At 34.0% G+C, this 17,944-nt stretch overlaps 3 protein-coding genes across 3 annotated transcripts; all 3 read left to right on the top strand.

Moving 5' to 3' along the window:
* The first annotated feature begins 7,182 nt into the window (after positions 1-7,182).
* Positions 7,183-10,435, top strand: LOC125224141 (uncharacterized protein At4g15545-like). The gene is made up of 9 exons (XM_048127499.1): positions 7,183-7,539; positions 7,876-7,944; positions 8,387-8,443; positions 8,536-8,581; positions 8,731-8,826; positions 8,893-9,156; positions 9,334-9,376; positions 9,730-9,808; positions 10,137-10,435. Exons 1-9 carry the CDS (start codon positions 7,267-7,269, stop codon positions 10,227-10,229), a joined length of 1,020 nt encoding a protein of 339 aa, XP_047983456.1. The 5' UTR covers positions 7,183-7,266; the 3' UTR covers positions 10,230-10,435.
* Positions 10,436-10,561: 126 nt separating this feature from the next.
* LOC125224139 (receptor-like cytosolic serine/threonine-protein kinase RBK2) lies at positions 10,562-13,459 on the top strand. Its single transcript, XM_048127498.1, has 9 exons — positions 10,562-10,812; positions 11,140-11,249; positions 11,337-11,723; positions 11,824-12,075; positions 12,161-12,315; positions 12,437-12,516; positions 12,596-12,731; positions 12,809-12,958; positions 13,045-13,459. The coding sequence occupies exons 1-9, from the start codon at positions 10,775-10,777 to the stop codon at positions 13,231-13,233; spliced, it is 1,497 nt and encodes a 498-aa protein (XP_047983455.1). The 5' UTR covers positions 10,562-10,774; the 3' UTR covers positions 13,234-13,459.
* A 406-nt stretch (positions 13,460-13,865) lies between these two features.
* On the top strand, positions 13,866-17,122 carry LOC125224142 (probable prolyl 4-hydroxylase 4). Its single transcript, XM_048127500.1, has 7 exons — positions 13,866-14,120; positions 14,228-14,285; positions 14,374-14,478; positions 15,098-15,155; positions 15,797-15,972; positions 16,459-16,528; positions 16,623-17,122. Exons 1-7 carry the CDS (start codon positions 13,999-14,001, stop codon positions 16,910-16,912), a joined length of 879 nt encoding a protein of 292 aa, XP_047983457.1. The 5' UTR covers positions 13,866-13,998; the 3' UTR covers positions 16,913-17,122.
* Positions 17,123-17,944: the final 822 nt, after the last annotated feature.

Below are 17,944 nucleotides of genomic sequence, written 5' to 3'. Positions count from 1 at the left end.
AACTGAGAAGATTTGTTGGACAACTAGCTTTCCTTCTTAACTTCGAGTGATTATAAGACGGACCAAAACTCGTGTGCTTAACTATGCACATTTTAATTAGTTATAATTAATTACAATTAAATGGTAATTATATTTACACATATATAAAATGTGAGTTTTGGTCTTAATTTAAATATTTAAGAATTCTGAGTATGAATTTGAATATTTACAAGTTTTGAGTTAAATATAATAGTTATAACACATTACAAAATCTTCCCACTATTTTACTTTCGTAACGGTTACCAATTAATTTGTAGATTTGTAGAAATATCCCCTCCAAATCTAACCAATAAATTAGAAGTAAAATAATTAGTAGATAATGAAAATTGAAATTGAGACGTAGCTCTGGTAAACTGAATTTTAAACCCTATGCATAATTGGTATATTAGTCAAAAGGTTTTTGCATAATTGGTTAAAACGGTTTTGTATTATGCACTTTTAAATTTTGCGATTACGTGAGTATCATAATTTGAGAGGTTAAAAAAATAATGAATCATTTAATTTAATTTAGAATAAATGATATTGACCCAAGAAAAATGAAGAATGCCAAAAGCTACAACATTTTCTTTAAATACCAATACCATTATGACATTCTATTTGTGCTTGGTATACGTGTGGTGGCTAGGGCTGGGGAAAAATATCGAAAAAATGATATATCGCTCGTATCGTATTGAAAAATATCGAAAAATTATCGAATTTTCGATATATCGTAATTTTCGATACGATACGATATCGTATCGTAAGTTTTCGATACGATAACTATATGAATTTTCTTATATCGCGATATATCGTTTTATATCGAAAATACGATATATATCGAAAATACGATATATATCGAAAATTTTCGATATATCGATATTTTATTTTCGATATATATCGATATATATCGAAATTTTTGATATATATCGATATTTAATGATATATCGAATTTCGGTACGATATATCGAAATATCGATACGATAACGATATGAAATTTTTTTATATCGAAAGTTTCGATATATCGAATTAAATTCGATATATCGAAACTTTCGATACGATAACGATATGAAATTCTTTCATATCGATATTTTCGATACGATAAACAATACAACGTTTTCGATACGATATATCGTATCGACCCACTCCTAGTGGTGGCTACAGGGCCTACAGGGAGAGAGCATATGGGTAGGGCAATTGGCAACAATAATACGTTTCCAGCGGTTTAGAAAAGGCCGAAAATGTATTTACCGGTGAGTTAAAGTCTTCATCTGTAAATATTTTTTAAATTGCAATATTAGTTTACAGTTGATTTTTATTTCAAATTCTTGCATGTAGATGGAGGCTAACTGACGAAAAGTCGTGATGAGTGATTATTTCCAATGGCTAAGAGCATCTCGAAGGGCAACCGAAAACACGTTTTCCAGTGAGATTAAGCCTTCTATTTAATTTTTTTATATTTGCAGTATAGGTATGTAGTTGATTTTTAATTCAAATTCTTACATGTAGATGGAGGCAAACCAGCCGATGGAGTCGATGGCGTCAGCGTAGGACAAGGAAAGTGCAGTAGACAATGACGAGAGAAGATGAAGTGTGCCTGAGAATGATGGAGGTGGACATAAGAGGTTGAAGGAGAAGATGAATGCAAACGTTTTAACCTAAGGTTAGACATTGCAAGAAAAAATCATTAAGTTTTGTGAAATTTTAGTCTATCCTTCCATTTTAAAAACCAACATTTATGAAATTTAAATTTGTTCTCAAATTATCTCAAATGAGAAATCATTGGATGATTTTTTAACTAAATTAGCCAAATATTGTAATGTTTTTGAATTTTACTCTTTCACTTATTTACATATAATAATTAGCTAGGGAAATGTTATGCAACATATCATCATTTGTGTAATGCATTTTAGCATTATTTGGTTTGTTAATTCATTTTGTCATTTATAAGGTTGATGGTGCTAATGATAATTTACTGGTTGTTCTTAATTTGACAAATTCCTTATCAAATGAAGATTTAAGATGCTTTTTATGGAATGCAGATTTAAGATGCTTCTTAAAATCACTTGGCTTTAAGCTTCCACAACTATCAACAAAGGCATACACATTGGAACGATTACCAAACTTGCGACGGTCTAATCAAAACACCCTGCTTCTTAAAATCACTTGGCTTTAAGCTTCCACAACTATCAACAAAGGCATACACATTGGAACGATTACCAAACTTGCGACGGTCTAATCAAAACACCCTCTCTTGTCCTTCAAGATTACGAAAAACTTTAAATGTAAATGTAGTGAAGGAACACAGTGTAACTTGAAGAATCACATAGCAATACTAGAGATCTAAACCACAGACAGATGTTAAGAGATTACTTAGACTATCTCCATCCGTGACACTCATCCAACCCAACCCCAATCAACTTTTTAATAAAATATTCATTTCTCCATCCTCCACATATACAACCCTCACTCAATTCAACTTTTTTACTTCCATCATCAGTGACCCCAACCCAACCCAATCCAATATTTTCTTTTTCATAAATTTTATATTAATATTTTGTGAAAAGTTTTGCATGGTTAGTGGGATATATATAGAAAAAATGAAACACAATAAAAAAATAGCAAATAATAAAGAAATAATAAAAAATAACAATTAATCATAAATAAAATGAACTAGTTCACGTGAATTTTTCAGAAGAGGGGCTCACATGAATGTTTGGAAGAATAATTCACATGAGTTTTGAAATGATATATAAAGACAAAAATAATAATAATTAAACAAATTAAATTAGTAACTAAAAGTAATAAAAATTTCATAATTCACAATGTTCAAAATATTCAAAAGTTGATTATCTAAAATATTTACATTTCATATTTATAGTATACAATTCTAAAACATGTACATAATTAAATAAAATAATGATTAATCAATAATTAATAGTAAATAAAAAAATAAAAATAATAATACATGGAGCCAATGGAAAATGGACATGTGTCCTTTGCCCTCCATTTTTGGTTGGGCCGGCTGACAAGCCCTAAAATTGGGGGTTGGGTTGGGTAATTTCATTTTTGTTTTATTTTTATTGCTTCCTATTTTGTCTTATATGCTCCACCCCATCTCAAGTCACTGACGGGAGTGGTCTTAATGACAAAACTCTAAATATAATTGACCGGTGAAATAAGTTAGGTTGGTCCGGTGAAATCAACTAGACGTAGTGGCATTCATAGTTTTAAATAATATAATCAACCACGTAAGTTATTCGATTGATCAATAATATAATCAACCACGTAAGTTATTTCCACACTTCCCTACACATTCAGAGCTATAGGTTCCATGTCTTGCATGCATCGTCTATAGTACAAAAAATATATAATATTAGATAAAATCAATTAAAATTTTATATTAAACTAAATACATAACAAACTACTTAATTGTTCATGTGTTGCTATAATGACTGATGCACTCAGGTCTGTTGTTGAGCCAATAAACTTTTTGTTTTTACCAATTGCTCGGAACTTAGTTATCTTTCCATATACCACTCGTTCGAACCAGGGTCTGATCTTATCGATGAAGTGATGGTTATTAAACTGTAACTTTCCTACGTGTATTGGAGGACAAATATTTGGTCCACCAACTAGTTGACTAAATAAGATCATACTAGCCATCGTCTTGGACAGACAAGTTGATAAACTTCCCAAAGTAATGGGAGTTCCTATAGGTGCGTCCAAATCTACAATAAAATATAAAATAAATAATTATAAAATATAAATAATAATGTATAAAATTAAAAATTAAAAAATACTACTTCAGTACTTACTTTTTGGCAGTGCTCGTCTCAGTGCAAGTCCATAGTCCAAGTAAAAATGGGCACTGACTCCGACCCTGACTAAACCATCGACAGAATCACATATAATGTTACATATAACCATCGACAGAATCACATATTGCTGCAATAAATTGCAGATTGCAGTGTCCGTACACAGTAAGAGAGAGGAAGTTCATTTGGTTTTTAGTATGTAAAATTTTTGGACTTTTTACAAACATCCTCTTTTAATGTCACTTTTTATTTTATTTCTAGTGACATACATATGCAGATGCGTAGATACGTGGCTTTCTAAAAAAATGAAGGTGGGAGGTGTGTTTATGTGCAATTTTTTACCCTTACGCACCTTTTCCATTTTTTAATCTCAAACATTCTCTTTTAATGTCACTTTTTATTTTATTTCTAGTGACATACAGATGTAGATGCGTAGATACGTGGCTTTCTAAAAAAATGAAGGTGAGAGGTGTGTTTATTTGCAATTTTTGGCCCTCACACACCTTTTCCATACTAGAGATCTAAACCATCGACAGATGTTAAGAGATTACTTAATGACAAAAATCTAAACATAATTGACCGGTGAAATGAGTTAGGTTGGTCCGGTGAAATCACCTAGACGTAGTGACCTTCATAGTTTTGAATAATATAATCAACCACGTAAGTTATTAGATTGATCAATAGCAAATGGATCGATGTTGTCAGCAAGTGGTTGAATATGAGTTATATGTATGCATACAAATGTGAACTAAATTCTTTTTTGGATTTGTTTAGATCATTATTGTGGACAATCTAAACTAAATTCATATTTTGGTTTTGTATAAATAATTGTTGTGGACAATTATGATTATAAAAAGGACTACCTAAAACAATGGATATACAACACACCATGTATGTATATATAGAAATTGTTCACATATTCTATAATATTCTACTCTATTATTTTGTATCTAGCCTTAATATTGAATATTTATTAGTTTTTGGGTATAAATTTATATATTTAGAACTTTTGGGTAAATCTAGATATTTGTAGTAACTATAATTAATATAATATGTAATGAATGTCATGAAATAATTTTAGGCATAGTAGTTAAAAATATTTAATTTTTAGTTTAAATATTAGCGGTATGAATTTTGGTTCACTAGTTAAATAACTATTTATGCATTTTGAAAAAACTATAGCCAATTTCACTAAATATTGATTAATGATATGATTAATGATTTAAGCATTTTTTTAAACCACTTACCGTTTCGTAGGTTGCTAATTAAATTATAAATTGATACTATTTGTATTAATTGTTATTGATTAACTATATAAATGAGTGATTTTTTTGTGATGTATAATGGAATTTTAAAGGTTTTAGATAAAGATGTTGTCTTTGTTTTGTATCTATAAATACACGTTCTTTAATTGTGAAATTATCTTTTCAGTGTGGTTTTGTGTTTTTTTTTTGTTTGCGTTTCTCGACGGCAAATTGTATTAGAGAATGTGGTAGAGGGGTCATAGACGACGGACGGTTGATGAAGTGGTGGGGTGTAGCATCATTTTTTGCCGGCGATGCATGTCCAATTTGCATTTTTGGTTTAATCTTTTTCTGTATTTTTATTATTATTAATTTGGTTAATTGTATATTAGATTTATTCTATGTTAAATGTGTAATATGTAAATAGTTGTAAACTACAAATTTTCATCTTATCTGCTAGAAGAATATTGCTATTGACAACATTTGCATGTATTGTTTTCTTTGTAGGTGTTCAGTCAAAAATAATACCAAGAGCAACACATTGGCAGAACCCGTAATACTTTGCATATTTTCCGAGCAATAGCATTGTTCATGGTTTTCCAAGCAACAATTACATGCTTATTTTTTTCCTTTTAATTATGTTTTCGTTCCATTTCATTTTATTAATTATATTTTTCGCTTCTTAACATTTTCTGAATTATATTTTTTGGTTTTTTCCATTGATTTTTATATATCAATATTGATACAACATCGTATTTATTTTTAGTATTAAATGAACTTATTGGTATTTTCAGTTATATTTTTCGTTTCTTTTTTATTCATTACTATGTTTTTTTTTTTATGTTTGATGTTACCACCATTTTATTTGTTTTTGTATTTTAATAATTAATTTAGTAATGATTAGATTTTTCGTTTATCAACGTCACTTTATAGTTGACCTATGTTAACAAATTTATGTTGAAATTATAATTGTCAATTTTTTTTTATACATATCTATAAGTAGGTTGATCATATGAAAGTAGTATTCCTATTCATTATTAATTTTATTTATTACAAATTGATTTTGTTCCTTTATAAAGTTATGGTATTTTATGGTAGTTTTAGGTGAGGCGGGCGACTTTAAGTGACATGCAAGTAAAATTGCTTCTTCAATTATTTATATTAAAGAATTTTAAAATTGAATAAAGTACTTTTCTTTAATAATAAAAAATTTAATAAGACTCTTCTCTTGCATTCCACAAAATTAAGTGATAATATTGAAGGTCAAATTATATTTAAAAATTCATCAAAAATATATAGTAAATATATTTATAAAAAAATATGAATATACGATAAGTTTATTAAAAATATATACCCTTAAAGATATTGAGGGTATTTTCGTCCAGAAAAACTTAGAAATAGTAAAAAAGTACTTCAATTGATATTAACCCATAGTTGGCGGACCTCAAATGATATTTTCAAAGTTCACGTATCTAAAATGATACTTTGGTAAAGTTCGTAGACCAAAAAAGATGTTCACTCTTAAGAAACTGGTGGAGTGGGTAATAATTGAAGTGAGATGGTGGAAAATGAGATGATTTGAATTTTAAGTGTTTAATAAATGAAGTGAGTTGGTGGAAAGTGAGATGATTTGAATTTTGAGCGTGTAATAAATGAAGTGACATGGTGGAGTATGTTTTTCATTTTGTTTTTGGTTTATTTTTAGGTAGATATTGACACTAGGGTGTAATTTTGATGAGGTAAAATTTTATGTCCAAATATGGAAAATTCTAAATGTGACTTTTAAACTGGGATGGATTTAAATGGCAAAATATGATTCTTAAACCGAGACGGAGGGAGTATTTGCTAATTGCTCTGTACCTAACTTTTGTGCAATACTCTAGTTACCTCAAGTTACACTAAAATTCCTTTGATACTTGCTAGCCACCCATAACCAAATCGAAAGCAACCACTCATTCTATTTCATCTCAATAATATCTAATAAATCAAAAAAATAAGTTATTTTGCTCTCAATTCTTTCTATTTTAAAAAAATTCACATAAGACAATTCCTTATCCTGATATTTAGCCACTAAAATACACTTGTGGCTACCGTATATCCACACACACAGTATTAAACCCCAAAAGACGAATACATAAAAACGAAAAAAATTGAAAAAAAAAAGAAAAGGAAACACAGCAGCAGAAAACATGCTGGCGAAGGAATCGTCGAGGTTCGACCTTCCCGAGGAATTGCTGGAGGTTTTGCCTCAGGATCCATTCGAGCAGCTCGATGTAGCGCGCAAAATCACCTCCATTGCCCTCTCCACGCGCGTCGACTCGCTCGAATCGGAGCTGTCGGAGCTCCGGCAGCACCTCGCCGACCGCGACAGCATCATCGCCGGCATGGAGTCGCAGCTCCAGTCGCTCGACGCCTCCTTCGCCGAGGCTTCCGAGAAGCTCGCTGCTGCGCTGCAGGAGAAGGTCCCACCGTTTTTTACTCGTGTGGATTTTTAATTGAAAGTAGCTGAGCTGTGATTGTTCAACTTGAAAATAATCTAAAATATTAAAATCAATAATATACAATTGGTGGTGTGCACTATGCAATTATCTAGTGAAATTATTTAGTATAAAGTCGTACCTAACGCACTTAACTTAATCTGCTGTAATTAATGATTTTTATATTGTTAATTAGTTTAAAACATGAAATTGACTGTAGCACAATTTTAAAGTCTGTATTTTTGTAATGTTTGTGTGAGTGAAGAGCGTGACAATGAGTAATGGACTGTGTGTTTAATTTTGAGCTTTTGAGGATTGCAGGAGAGTTTGGTGAAGGAGAATGAGCAGCTGAGCAACACTGTGAAGAAGCTGAACAGGGATGTAACCAAGGTATGGTTGGTTCAGTTCTAAACTTCTAGGTGATCACTAGTGCTGATTTTGAGTTTTATGCTGTTGTGTGAGTTGCATTGTGTTCAAGTTTCTTTAAACGTACATTTTAGAATAGAGGATCTCGCGTGCTTTCGGTTTCATTCGTTTCCATAATAGCAATGCTTGAGCTGAATTGAACTGCATCTTGCTTATTAGGAAGTATTTGAAGTTCCAAAGAATAGGGATCCGTTGTAGTTCAATGGAAGTGTCAATGCCGGGTGTAATCTTGTGAAGATTATAGGTTATTCAAGAGTATGTTATGCAGAAAAGCCGATATAATAGAATTCTGTATGTCAAATTTCCATTTTGGCAAGTTCAAGTTTTTTGTAATCCTTGAACATGTGAAGATTTCGTCCACTTTTCAAATACCTATGCTGAGTGACCCGAGTATAAATGTTTTCAGTTGGAAGCATTCAGAAAGACGTTGATGCGGTCTCTTCAAGACGATGAGGAAAACCCTGTAAGAGAATGATTTCCGTTGCTTGCAGCGTTATTCCACAGAATCTCCATATTCTGTATTAGATTCATTTTTTTGTTTTACTTGTTTGACAGGCAAGTGGTCCTAAGGCTAATCTGACAAATCTGCCTAACAATCTTGGTTTGTAATTCTGATCCCTCTATAATACTTATGCAACTCATTGTTTTTCCTCATACCAGAATTAGAAGATACAAGTCTTTAAATGCGTTTCGTGATACTTGCGTGTTGAATATGGAGCAGTTTTATAGGATCATAATGGTTTTTTTCAGAGGATGATTCTGATTTACCGCCTAACCAAACTGCTTCTGCTCAAAGCCAAATCTCTGATGCTGGAATTTTGAATTCTGTGGATACTGATGTTGAAGGTATGCATGACCCTTCTTTCCACTTTGCATTTGCTTTACTGACTATCCTTTTTTTCGTCATGACAGCCGTGAGGGCCCGTGTACCACATAACTTCTTACTAGCATCACAAAATAGCACGCCTCGTCTCACACCTCCAGGTTCCCCTCCGAGTCTGTCTGCCTCTGGATCTCCGTATAGGACGCCCAAACCATTGTCTCCAAGGAGACAGAGACACTCGATTTCTGTTGCATCAACAAGAGGTCTTTACGATGATAGGTCTTCTGTGTTTTCTTCTATGCCTTCAAGCCAGTTCGGTTCAATGTCAAGCATGGAATCGGGATCACAACCAGGTTAGCTATCTTAACTCGATTTCACCTTGTATTGCCTTAGAGTATGCTGAAAGCCAATGTGATCGCGTTTACCTACATTTATACAGTAGGATTTAACAAACTTATAACTGATATTAGGGAGTAGAATTTACTGCATTTGTTTTTGTAATAACTTATTTTCCCCATTCCATATATTAGGGAAAACACGTGTTGATGGAAAAGAATTCTTTCGCCAAGTCAGGTATGAAACTAAATTGCAACAAAATCACAAACGAAACCACTTATACATATTTACATGAAGATGTTCACTTACGCCTGGTTAATGCATAAGCAATCATTATACGAGTACCGATTCTGGCAAGTATATACTTCATAATACACGTGTTCTGTTTCGTTCATTCATCGACTTTCTCCATGAACTACCTATGGGCTCATTCCATGCTCTCTAATGCAAACAATGATCATGTGCATGACTTGAGGCCTTGATCTTAATGTTTGTTATATTTAGACTTGAGTTGGCAAAATTATGATTATGCCTGTTTTGACAATAAATCGACAAATCTGCCTGGTCTAAAATCTCCCCTATCTCACCAGGTCTCGCCTATCCTACGAGCAGTTCAGCGCATTTCTTGCAAACGTGAAGGAACTTAACTCCCACAAGCAAACAAAGGAGGTATGTGATGACATTAGGTTTAATCCACATTTTTATATCACTAGACAGCTTCATTCAAGAAAATAAAAAACTCCCCCAATCTCAAATTATGAAGGAATTCAACTGTTTTATGAATCTATGATATCACCCTAAGTTGTTGGAAGACTAATTTGGTATGTATAAGGATAAGTTGGTCATATATTTCACTCTATGTGTGATATTAGTCTCTAAGCATGCAAGAAATCAGAATTGCTATATTTAGGCAGCTTGTGTTCTTTTTTCTTAGAAAAATATAATGGCTCATGAAGAGACTATATTGAATCGTTTTACTTTACAATGTTTATGCTAGGAAACATTAGGGAAGGCGGATGAAATCTTCGGTCCTGATAATAAGGACCTCTACGCCATCTTTGAGGGGCTAATCACTCGTAACGTGCAGTGAATAGAGCAAGCTTTTAATTACGGGTTAAACCTTCAAGATCTTAGCTCTTCACAAACAATTTTAGATTTTGCTTGTGTAAATTATGGTTGTAAAATAAGTTATTGTCGCATACATCCATGGTAAATGTTTGTCTTGCAGTTGATTTGTATCGAACCACAATATTTGTTTCTCAATATTTAATAAAGATCTGTCTTTTAGGTTTGGTAGTTGAATTGTACTGTTATAAATGTACTCTTATCATTTATTACCGAAAATTACATTGGCATGTGATGGAGAAATCAGAAATGTGTATCATTTTGGTATTTAAGTATGCATAGGATATAATATTACATAGGACAACCGATTTTTTAGCATGAATCTCTATTGCATGGATTGTGGAGAATTCATGCAAACCACAATTTTACTTTTCTCATTTTCCCTCACATTCTCTCTCATACCATCTTGCATCCTCTGTGTATCTGTCGGTCTCTCTATCTGAATTGAAATTTGCAGACGAGAATAATCTTGGTTCCTGAGGCACTTCTTTTTGCCGTCGCAAAGGAACCATGGAAAATAACACTCAACATTCGTCTTCCCCTCCAAGGTAATACCATTCTCTATTTAGTGTTGTAATTTAATATTGTTTTATTATTTCTAGACCTGAATTATTAGTTAATTTTGGATCTTGTGTTTTAACTGTTGTTACATGCTGCAATATAATTTGTCTTGGCAAGTTTGGTAAAGCAATCAATCTGTATGAGTTGGTAAAAATTTGGGGGATTTCATAGAATCCTCAATCATATGCTAAGCATGTTATGGATTTTGAATTAGGTTATTTTTATTGTATTATAGTGATTTTTCTGTCAGTTGGCCTAATTTAGGCCTAGGATTTTGGATTATTGTATAGTTTTCATGGAGAGTCGAATTGCAGGGAAAATGAGAATGCATGCGAGGCTGCTGACGAAAGCACCGATGGGAAGTTCCTCGTAGTTGGACATAGACTGCTCTATTCCACTTCTTCCATCACTCTCTCTGCTGAAGGTAGATCCGTCTCTACATGTTTCAACTGTTCTCCGATGATCATGTTCCTGACTCTCTGAGATTTGCATATCTTGAATTATGCCTTAGATATGAGAGTTTTAGACATGGATGAGCCCGAGTTAGAAGGGTGCTCGTCCAGTGGAGATGATGATCAAGAAGAAGTGAGCGTCATCACAAAGCTCGTTTCAGAGGAAGAAGCAGCTAAGGCAGCTGAAAAATCCGACTCCCAATGGAAAGGGTTCCTCCGCAAGCTGAAAAAGGGCCCCCATGTGCATTTTCAGACCTTTCATCCTTCCATGCCTCACATTCTTTCGATAAAGAAGCTTTCTTCAAGAAGAAGAGGTTCCCGGAGCACTCAGAGTTTACCCGACCTCACTACTCACTTAGACGGGGACTTGCATTATTGCTTTGAAACCTCTTGGAAATGCTTCACTCTTGCAGACCTCAAAGAAGCAACAAACAATTTTAGCCCAGGTGACTGATATTCTTGCTTGTTGAATTTAGGAATCAATCAATCAGAATCTTGATAATGTTAAGACTTAAACAAAGATTTTGAATCCTTGTTCGGTATTAGGAAACTTAATTGGAGAAGGCGGCTATTCTGAAGTTTACAAGGGACACTTGGAAGATGGACAACTAATAGCAGTTAAGAGGTTGATTAGGGGATCACAAGAGGAGATGACAGCGGATTACTTATCAGAGCTCGGCATTTTAGTCCATGTCAACCATCCGAACATTTCAAGAGTTATTGGTTATGGAGTCGAAGGAGGGATGCACCTGGTTCTTCCGTTATCCGCTAATGGATGCTTGTCGTCTATGCTAAAAGGTTTGTCTTTCTTTTATTTCTTTCCAACACTTCAAGATTCTAAACTTTATTTTCTGTTTTCATTCTTTGTTCATATGATGCTCAGATGCAACGGAGAATTTGACTTGGAATGTCAGATTTAATATTTCCGTAGGCATTGCTTCCGGTCTGTGCTATCTTCACGAGAGGTGCCAACGACGAATTATCCACAGAGATATCAAGTCTGCCAATATTTTGCTAACTGAAGATCTTCATCCTCAGGTGGTTTAGAAAGTGCTAATGGTTCCGGTTTACGCCATTTTTTTACACCAAGAGATCCATAAGACGTAACCTAGAAACAGATGACACGTGTTTATTTACTCGAAGTAACGTTTCTGTGCAGATTTCAGATTTTGGGTTAGCAAAATGGCTTCCTGATCAGTGGACTCACCTTAATGTTTCGAATGTCGAGGGCACATTTGGGTATGGCAATGGAAACTTACTATAGAATGGGAAATGGTCAAGTCTTTATTCTGAACATGATTGTTTCTTTCAATGGCAGCTATCTTCCTCCCGAGTTTTTCCTGCACGGTACAGTTGATGAGAAAACTGATGTTTATGCATACGGTGTGCTATTGCTGGAGCTCATTAGCGGCCGCCCAGCTATAGACGAACACAATAAAAGTGTTGTGATGTGGGTAAGTTGGTCGATACAGATGCATTTGTACGCTGTAGCAGACTCCGACTAAACCTTGGAAACAAAAACACTTTCCAGGCCAAACCTCTGCTAATTAACAAGGGCATAGAAGAGCTAGCTGATCCATCTCTTGATAGTGAATACGACTGGGAACAGCTGAATCGAATGGTTATGGTTGCTTCATTATGCATTCATCAAAATTCGACAGATAGGCCTCAGATGAGCCAGGTATACAAATCTCCCTTTCCATATTTGTATTAGCATGTAAATGAGCTACAATTTTATAGGAACATGCCAATTCTTGTATTCATCAGGTTGTGAGGATGTTGCAAGGTGATGAAGGCATATTGCAGAGCAAGAAAAGGTTCCAAAAACGGCCTGCGCTGAAGAGGCTATGCCCGTTAGAGATGATTTCGGAAGAAGAAGCCAACTCAACCAAGCCTTCATGCCACAGAGGCCACAGAAGCGAGCCATCTTTGGAACCAGTTGAGGAGACCTTGTAAACTATCGGTGTAGAGCTAGACGAGAGCTGGGAATGCATGGTCCTCCTCCCAGTTGGTCGGCTCACGCTTTTGCTTGCGTATTTCCCCTTCGAGTCTACTCGTGTTGTTAGTTCTGGGGAGGTGGCTGGTAGCAGTGAAACAGCTTGTGTTATGTATTGTTGTATTGAGCTACCATCATTTGCATATATAGGGAAAGAGATGAAAACATACATTTTGGTTTTTTTAATTTTTTATACTTTCTATGTTAGTTTCAACTTTCAAGCCAAAAGTTTTCCGCTAAAATGATTAATCATTTGTCAATAATACTATTTGAAATCAATACGAATTTTAAGAAATATTAACAAAAGGTTTAATGAAATTATATTAGTCTCACTTTTATGCTAAAGTTTTTCACTAAAATGATTAATCATTTGTCACTAATACTATTTGGAATTAATACGGGTTTTAAGAAATATTAATGAAATAATATTAATTTCACTTTTATTTATGAAATGATGACATATTGAAATGAGGGATAAGAAGAGATTAATCTCAATTTTAATATTCCATATTATTATTAATAATTAGAAGTTCGTTCAACGATAAATATAGTTTTAGAATTAATTTCAATTATTTAGATTTTTATATTCGTCGTCAACTCCCACTGAATGATCTACCAAAACCGAAATCTCACTATACGCAGAAAAATATCTCAGATTCAAACATCTTAAGCAGCTCCTCTTCAATTTCAAACGTTGCCGAGGAAAATCGGTATAAATTTTTACGATGTACAGATTTTGTTGCATCTCCTTGTTTCTACTGGTGGTGATCGCATCAATACCGCGGAAATCTTCGTGCAATTCCATAGTCAATCCGTCCAAAGTCAGAAGCATCTCATGGAAACCTAGGTACTGAATACTGATCCCTTTTGTAGTGGACATTGTAATTTTGTTAAAAAATTTGCTGTCAGCTGACATTTGTGTGATTGAGTTGCATTTCTCGCGTTGCGATTCAGAGCTTTTGTGTACGAAGGTTTTCTTACGGATGAGGAATGCAATCATTTAATTTCTCTGGTGAGTTTGTGTGTTGATTATTGTGATTCTCGGTTTCTCTCTATTTTGAAATTTGAAGCGGTTACATTGATTTGTGTGATCAAATTAGGCGAAATCGGAGCTGAAGAGGTCACAGGTGGCGGACAATGAGTCTGGGGAAAGTAAGCTGAGTGAGGTTCGGACTAGTTCTGGAATGTTTATTGCGAAAGGGAAGGTACGGCTTTACTGTTTTTCCAAGGATAGAATTATGTAATTGATTCTAATTTGCTATAAGATGATGCTTTGGAGTGTTCGCCGTCATTTTTACAAATCCGTGTTTCAATTGATGCAACTGATTGATGCTGTTCTTACTATCAATTAAAAACATAGTATTTTTTTTTGATTAAGCTGGTACCTCTGCTAAAGATAGTGATGAAGAGGTTTATGGGTGCTTATGATATATGGATCAGACAAATGCATACGATCTTTTTGTCGATGATATACTGATTGCACGTAAAATCTAACTGTGAGTGATATGCGGGTTCAGAGATCTTGGTACCCTTGTTTAAATCTCAATTGCTCGTGTATCAAGTGTTTATGCATTTGAAAGTTCTTACTTTGTGAATTCCAAATACCTGAGTCGGATGCTTGAAATGTAGTAACTATAGGCACCGTGTTTAGAATTAAGGATTAAGAAAGCAGGTTTTGTAGAACTTATTGTGCTGAATCAATCAAATCAAGATCAGACTGCTTCCCTTCTTTCATGTTTTTCCCAACACACTTATGTCATTATCTTTGAGAATTTTCTGAGTTCCATGATCTTGACTCTTTTCCCTGCCACGTGTTACTAATAGGATCCTATTATTGCCGGCATAGAAGACAAGATTGCAACATGGACATTTTTACCAAAAGGTAACATTTTTTATGAGGATATACAATAGAGTCATAGCCAGCATCACCAGCGATCATAACTCCTAGTCTGTTGATAATGTTTAGTAATATCTGTTTCGATTCCATTTTAGTTTTGATTCTTATTAATGCCATGGCAGTTCTTTTATATCTTTGGTCTATGTTATTTTTGGGATAATAGAATAGAAACCACCTTGGAAGACCAGACAATAATTAATGTTGTTTTTGTTAGATCTTGTAATTTAGCCATTTTCAAATTAACTGAATTATACTACTTTAAGAGGAGATCAGGAATATGCATGGATAGAACACATTAGTAATACCATATACTTCATAGCCATAAATATTACGATACTTAAATCGTAACCTGTTTGTCTTTTTCGCATTGCTTTCTATTTAGCTCTTGTAAGCTTCCACTTTGTTTCTATCTTATCTTGTCTACTGAGTAAATCATTGAGCTTTCAGTGATCTCTGTAATTATTACTACTTCTTAAAGGCATCCCTAGGTTTTATTTGAGGTCTTGTACATTGATAATTTATGTTTTGGTATTTTTTAAAATCATGAACTGTGTTGTGGCCATTGAGAACCATGATTTGTACTACTACTGCTGCTTGCAAAGCCTGATCTTTCATCCTGTTCGTAGAAAATGGAGAAGACATACAAGTATTGCGTTATGAACCTGGACAGAAATATGATCCTCACTATGACTATTTTGCGGATAAGGAAAATATAGCTCGTGGTGGACACCGAATAGCAACTGTGCTGATGTATCTATCTGATGTTGAAAAAGGAGGGGAAACTGTCTTTCCCTCTGCAGAGGTTAGTCATATCTCTAGGTTCTACTGTTCAAGATAATTGGGTTTCACCATCTGGCTCAATCATCCAGGCCTGATCTTTAACCATGTAAACTAGAACTCTTTGCTAGTTTTCTTTAGTACTAACTGTTACAGGGCAGGAGTCGTTCATATAATAGGATATGGTGATTACTGATTACGAAGCAAAGAACTGTGAGGGGTAGCTGCTGAAAAAAAAAAAACTGCGAGGGGTTACAAGATGTGAAAAGATTCAGAACTCGGTCATTGAAATAATGGTTTCTAAATCAAGAGCCAAATGTGTTATGTTTTGATGATTAAGCTTTTAGGATGTAATTAATGACCACAATGCAGTAAAAATAATGGAACCAAACTCTGTCTAGAAGCTTAAAATCTCAAACATATTTGGAAGCTGTTTCAAAAAGTATGAACTCAGCCACACTGTTAATTGAATTTGTCATCTAAATGCCAACTCCTTGATGCAACCATGCAGGAATCACCTCGTCGTAGGTCTGTTTCAACACAGGAAGAGTTCTCCGAGTGTGGAAGACAAGGTCCTGCAGGTGAGACAATAAGTCAAGTTGCAAACGATTTAGTTAAAGTTCTAACTATGCAAGCAGCAATCTGACCTCTTTATTCCTTTCCCAAATTTTCCAGTGAAGCCACGCAAAGGGGACGCACTCCTGTTCTACAGTCTCTATCCAGATGCAACTCCAGATACCACAAGTCTGCATGCTGGCTGCCCTGTGGATGAAGGCGAGAAGTGGTCTGCAACGAAGTGGATTCATGTCGATTCCTTTGATAAAGTCGTAGGCGGAAACTGCGCCGACTCAAATGAGAATTGCGAAAGATGGGCTTCCCTTGGCGAGTGCAACAAGAACCCAGAATACATGATCGGCTCTTCGGACCTCCCAGGTTACTGTAGAAAGAGTTGCAAAGTATGCTAAACCTTTGACCTATCTCTCACTGAAAAAATATACATGGATGAATACTCGTTCATTACACTTTTCTGTATCTTCCGACAATGTCTTTCCTTTGTTGTATAATTCTTGCTTGCTGTTATTCACTGAGTTTTGTAGTCTTGGTGAACAAATGTCTATTTAATCATGTTACTATATACATAGACTGAGAGGATTATTAAAGCCAAAATTTGTGAAGTTTTTGTGTCTTTTCTTGGAGCCAATATGCTCTTGCACATTAGTAGAGAGGGAGAGACCAACAACAGACATAATGACCAAGAAGAGACATATATCTGATTTTTTGGTCCAGTGTCGATGTAGGTGTCAAGAAATGGTTAGTTTAGATTAGTTTATTAGATTAGTTGTCACTTGTCAATTATTGGTTCTCTTTATCGTGAATATATGACTATTAATTTGACATAACATTTTCTTGTATACTATCACGCTTCTTTGTTAATGCAATATATTAATGTTTTTATGATATAGTAGTAATATGTTTTTATAATTTATAGGAAAAGTATGTTGCTTTTTATGTTAGTTGTAAGATCGTGTAAAGATCATTAATCACTTTTTTTCTTCGTTAATAGAATAAAAAAAACCTTTATTTGAACCACATCTCTATGTAATTTCGAACATAAAATTGCGTATAAACATGGCTAAATTCACAAAATAATATTAATAAGCATAATGATAACACGCATCATAATAATGATACCAATTTTGACTAACCGACTATTATATTTACGCGTTATTAATATCCCATCATCTCTCAAGAAATTTAATAAATTGTACTACAATAAAACTCGAGCAAACTTGATATCCAAATCAATTTTTAAATGGGGCCTCCAACAAACCTAATGCACGTTGTATAGAGGCACTAAAAATGTGCTAAAGCATCTATCTCTAAACAAACATCAATCATCTTATCTAGTTATCTATATTCTCTGAAAAAGGATTCTGCAATATTGTGAATTTGTGATTGTTAAGGTGCTGTTCTCCTATTTTTTTTTAACACAAGTT

The sequence above is a fragment of the Salvia hispanica genome, chromosome 4 (assembly GCF_023119035.1).
Source record: "Salvia hispanica cultivar TCC Black 2014 chromosome 4, UniMelb_Shisp_WGS_1.0, whole genome shotgun sequence".
NCBI classification, from domain to species: Eukaryota; Viridiplantae; Streptophyta; class Magnoliopsida; order Lamiales; family Lamiaceae; genus Salvia; species Salvia hispanica.
This window is presented reverse-complemented; position numbering and strand designations above follow the sequence as displayed.

Coding starts and splice junctions, on each gene's coding strand:
- LOC125224141 (XM_048127499.1), top strand. CDS start 7,267: ATGCTGGCGAAGGAATCGTCGAGGTTCGACCTTCCCGAGGAATTGCTG. Junction 7,540..7,875: donor CTGCTGCGCTGCAGGAGAAG/GTCCCACCGTTT, acceptor TGAGGATTGCAG/GAGAGTTTGGTGAAGGAGAA. Junction 9,157..9,333: donor GGAATCGGGATCACAACCAG/GTTAGCTATCTT, acceptor TCCATATATTAG/GGAAAACACGTGTTGATGGA.
- LOC125224139 (XM_048127498.1), top strand. CDS start 10,775: ATGGAAAATAACACTCAACATTCGTCTTCCCCTCCAAG. Junction 11,250..11,336: donor CATCACTCTCTCTGCTGAAG/GTAGATCCGTCT, acceptor ATTATGCCTTAG/ATATGAGAGTTTTAGACATG. Junction 12,316..12,436: donor CTGAAGATCTTCATCCTCAG/GTGGTTTAGAAA, acceptor GTTTCTGTGCAG/ATTTCAGATTTTGGGTTAGC.
- LOC125224142 (XM_048127500.1), top strand. CDS start 13,999: ATGTACAGATTTTGTTGCATCTCCTTGTTTCTACTGGTGGTGATCGCA. Junction 14,286..14,373: donor GCAATCATTTAATTTCTCTG/GTGAGTTTGTGT, acceptor TGATCAAATTAG/GCGAAATCGGAGCTGAAGAG. Junction 15,156..15,796: donor ATGGACATTTTTACCAAAAG/GTAACATTTTTT, acceptor TCCTGTTCGTAG/AAAATGGAGAAGACATACAA.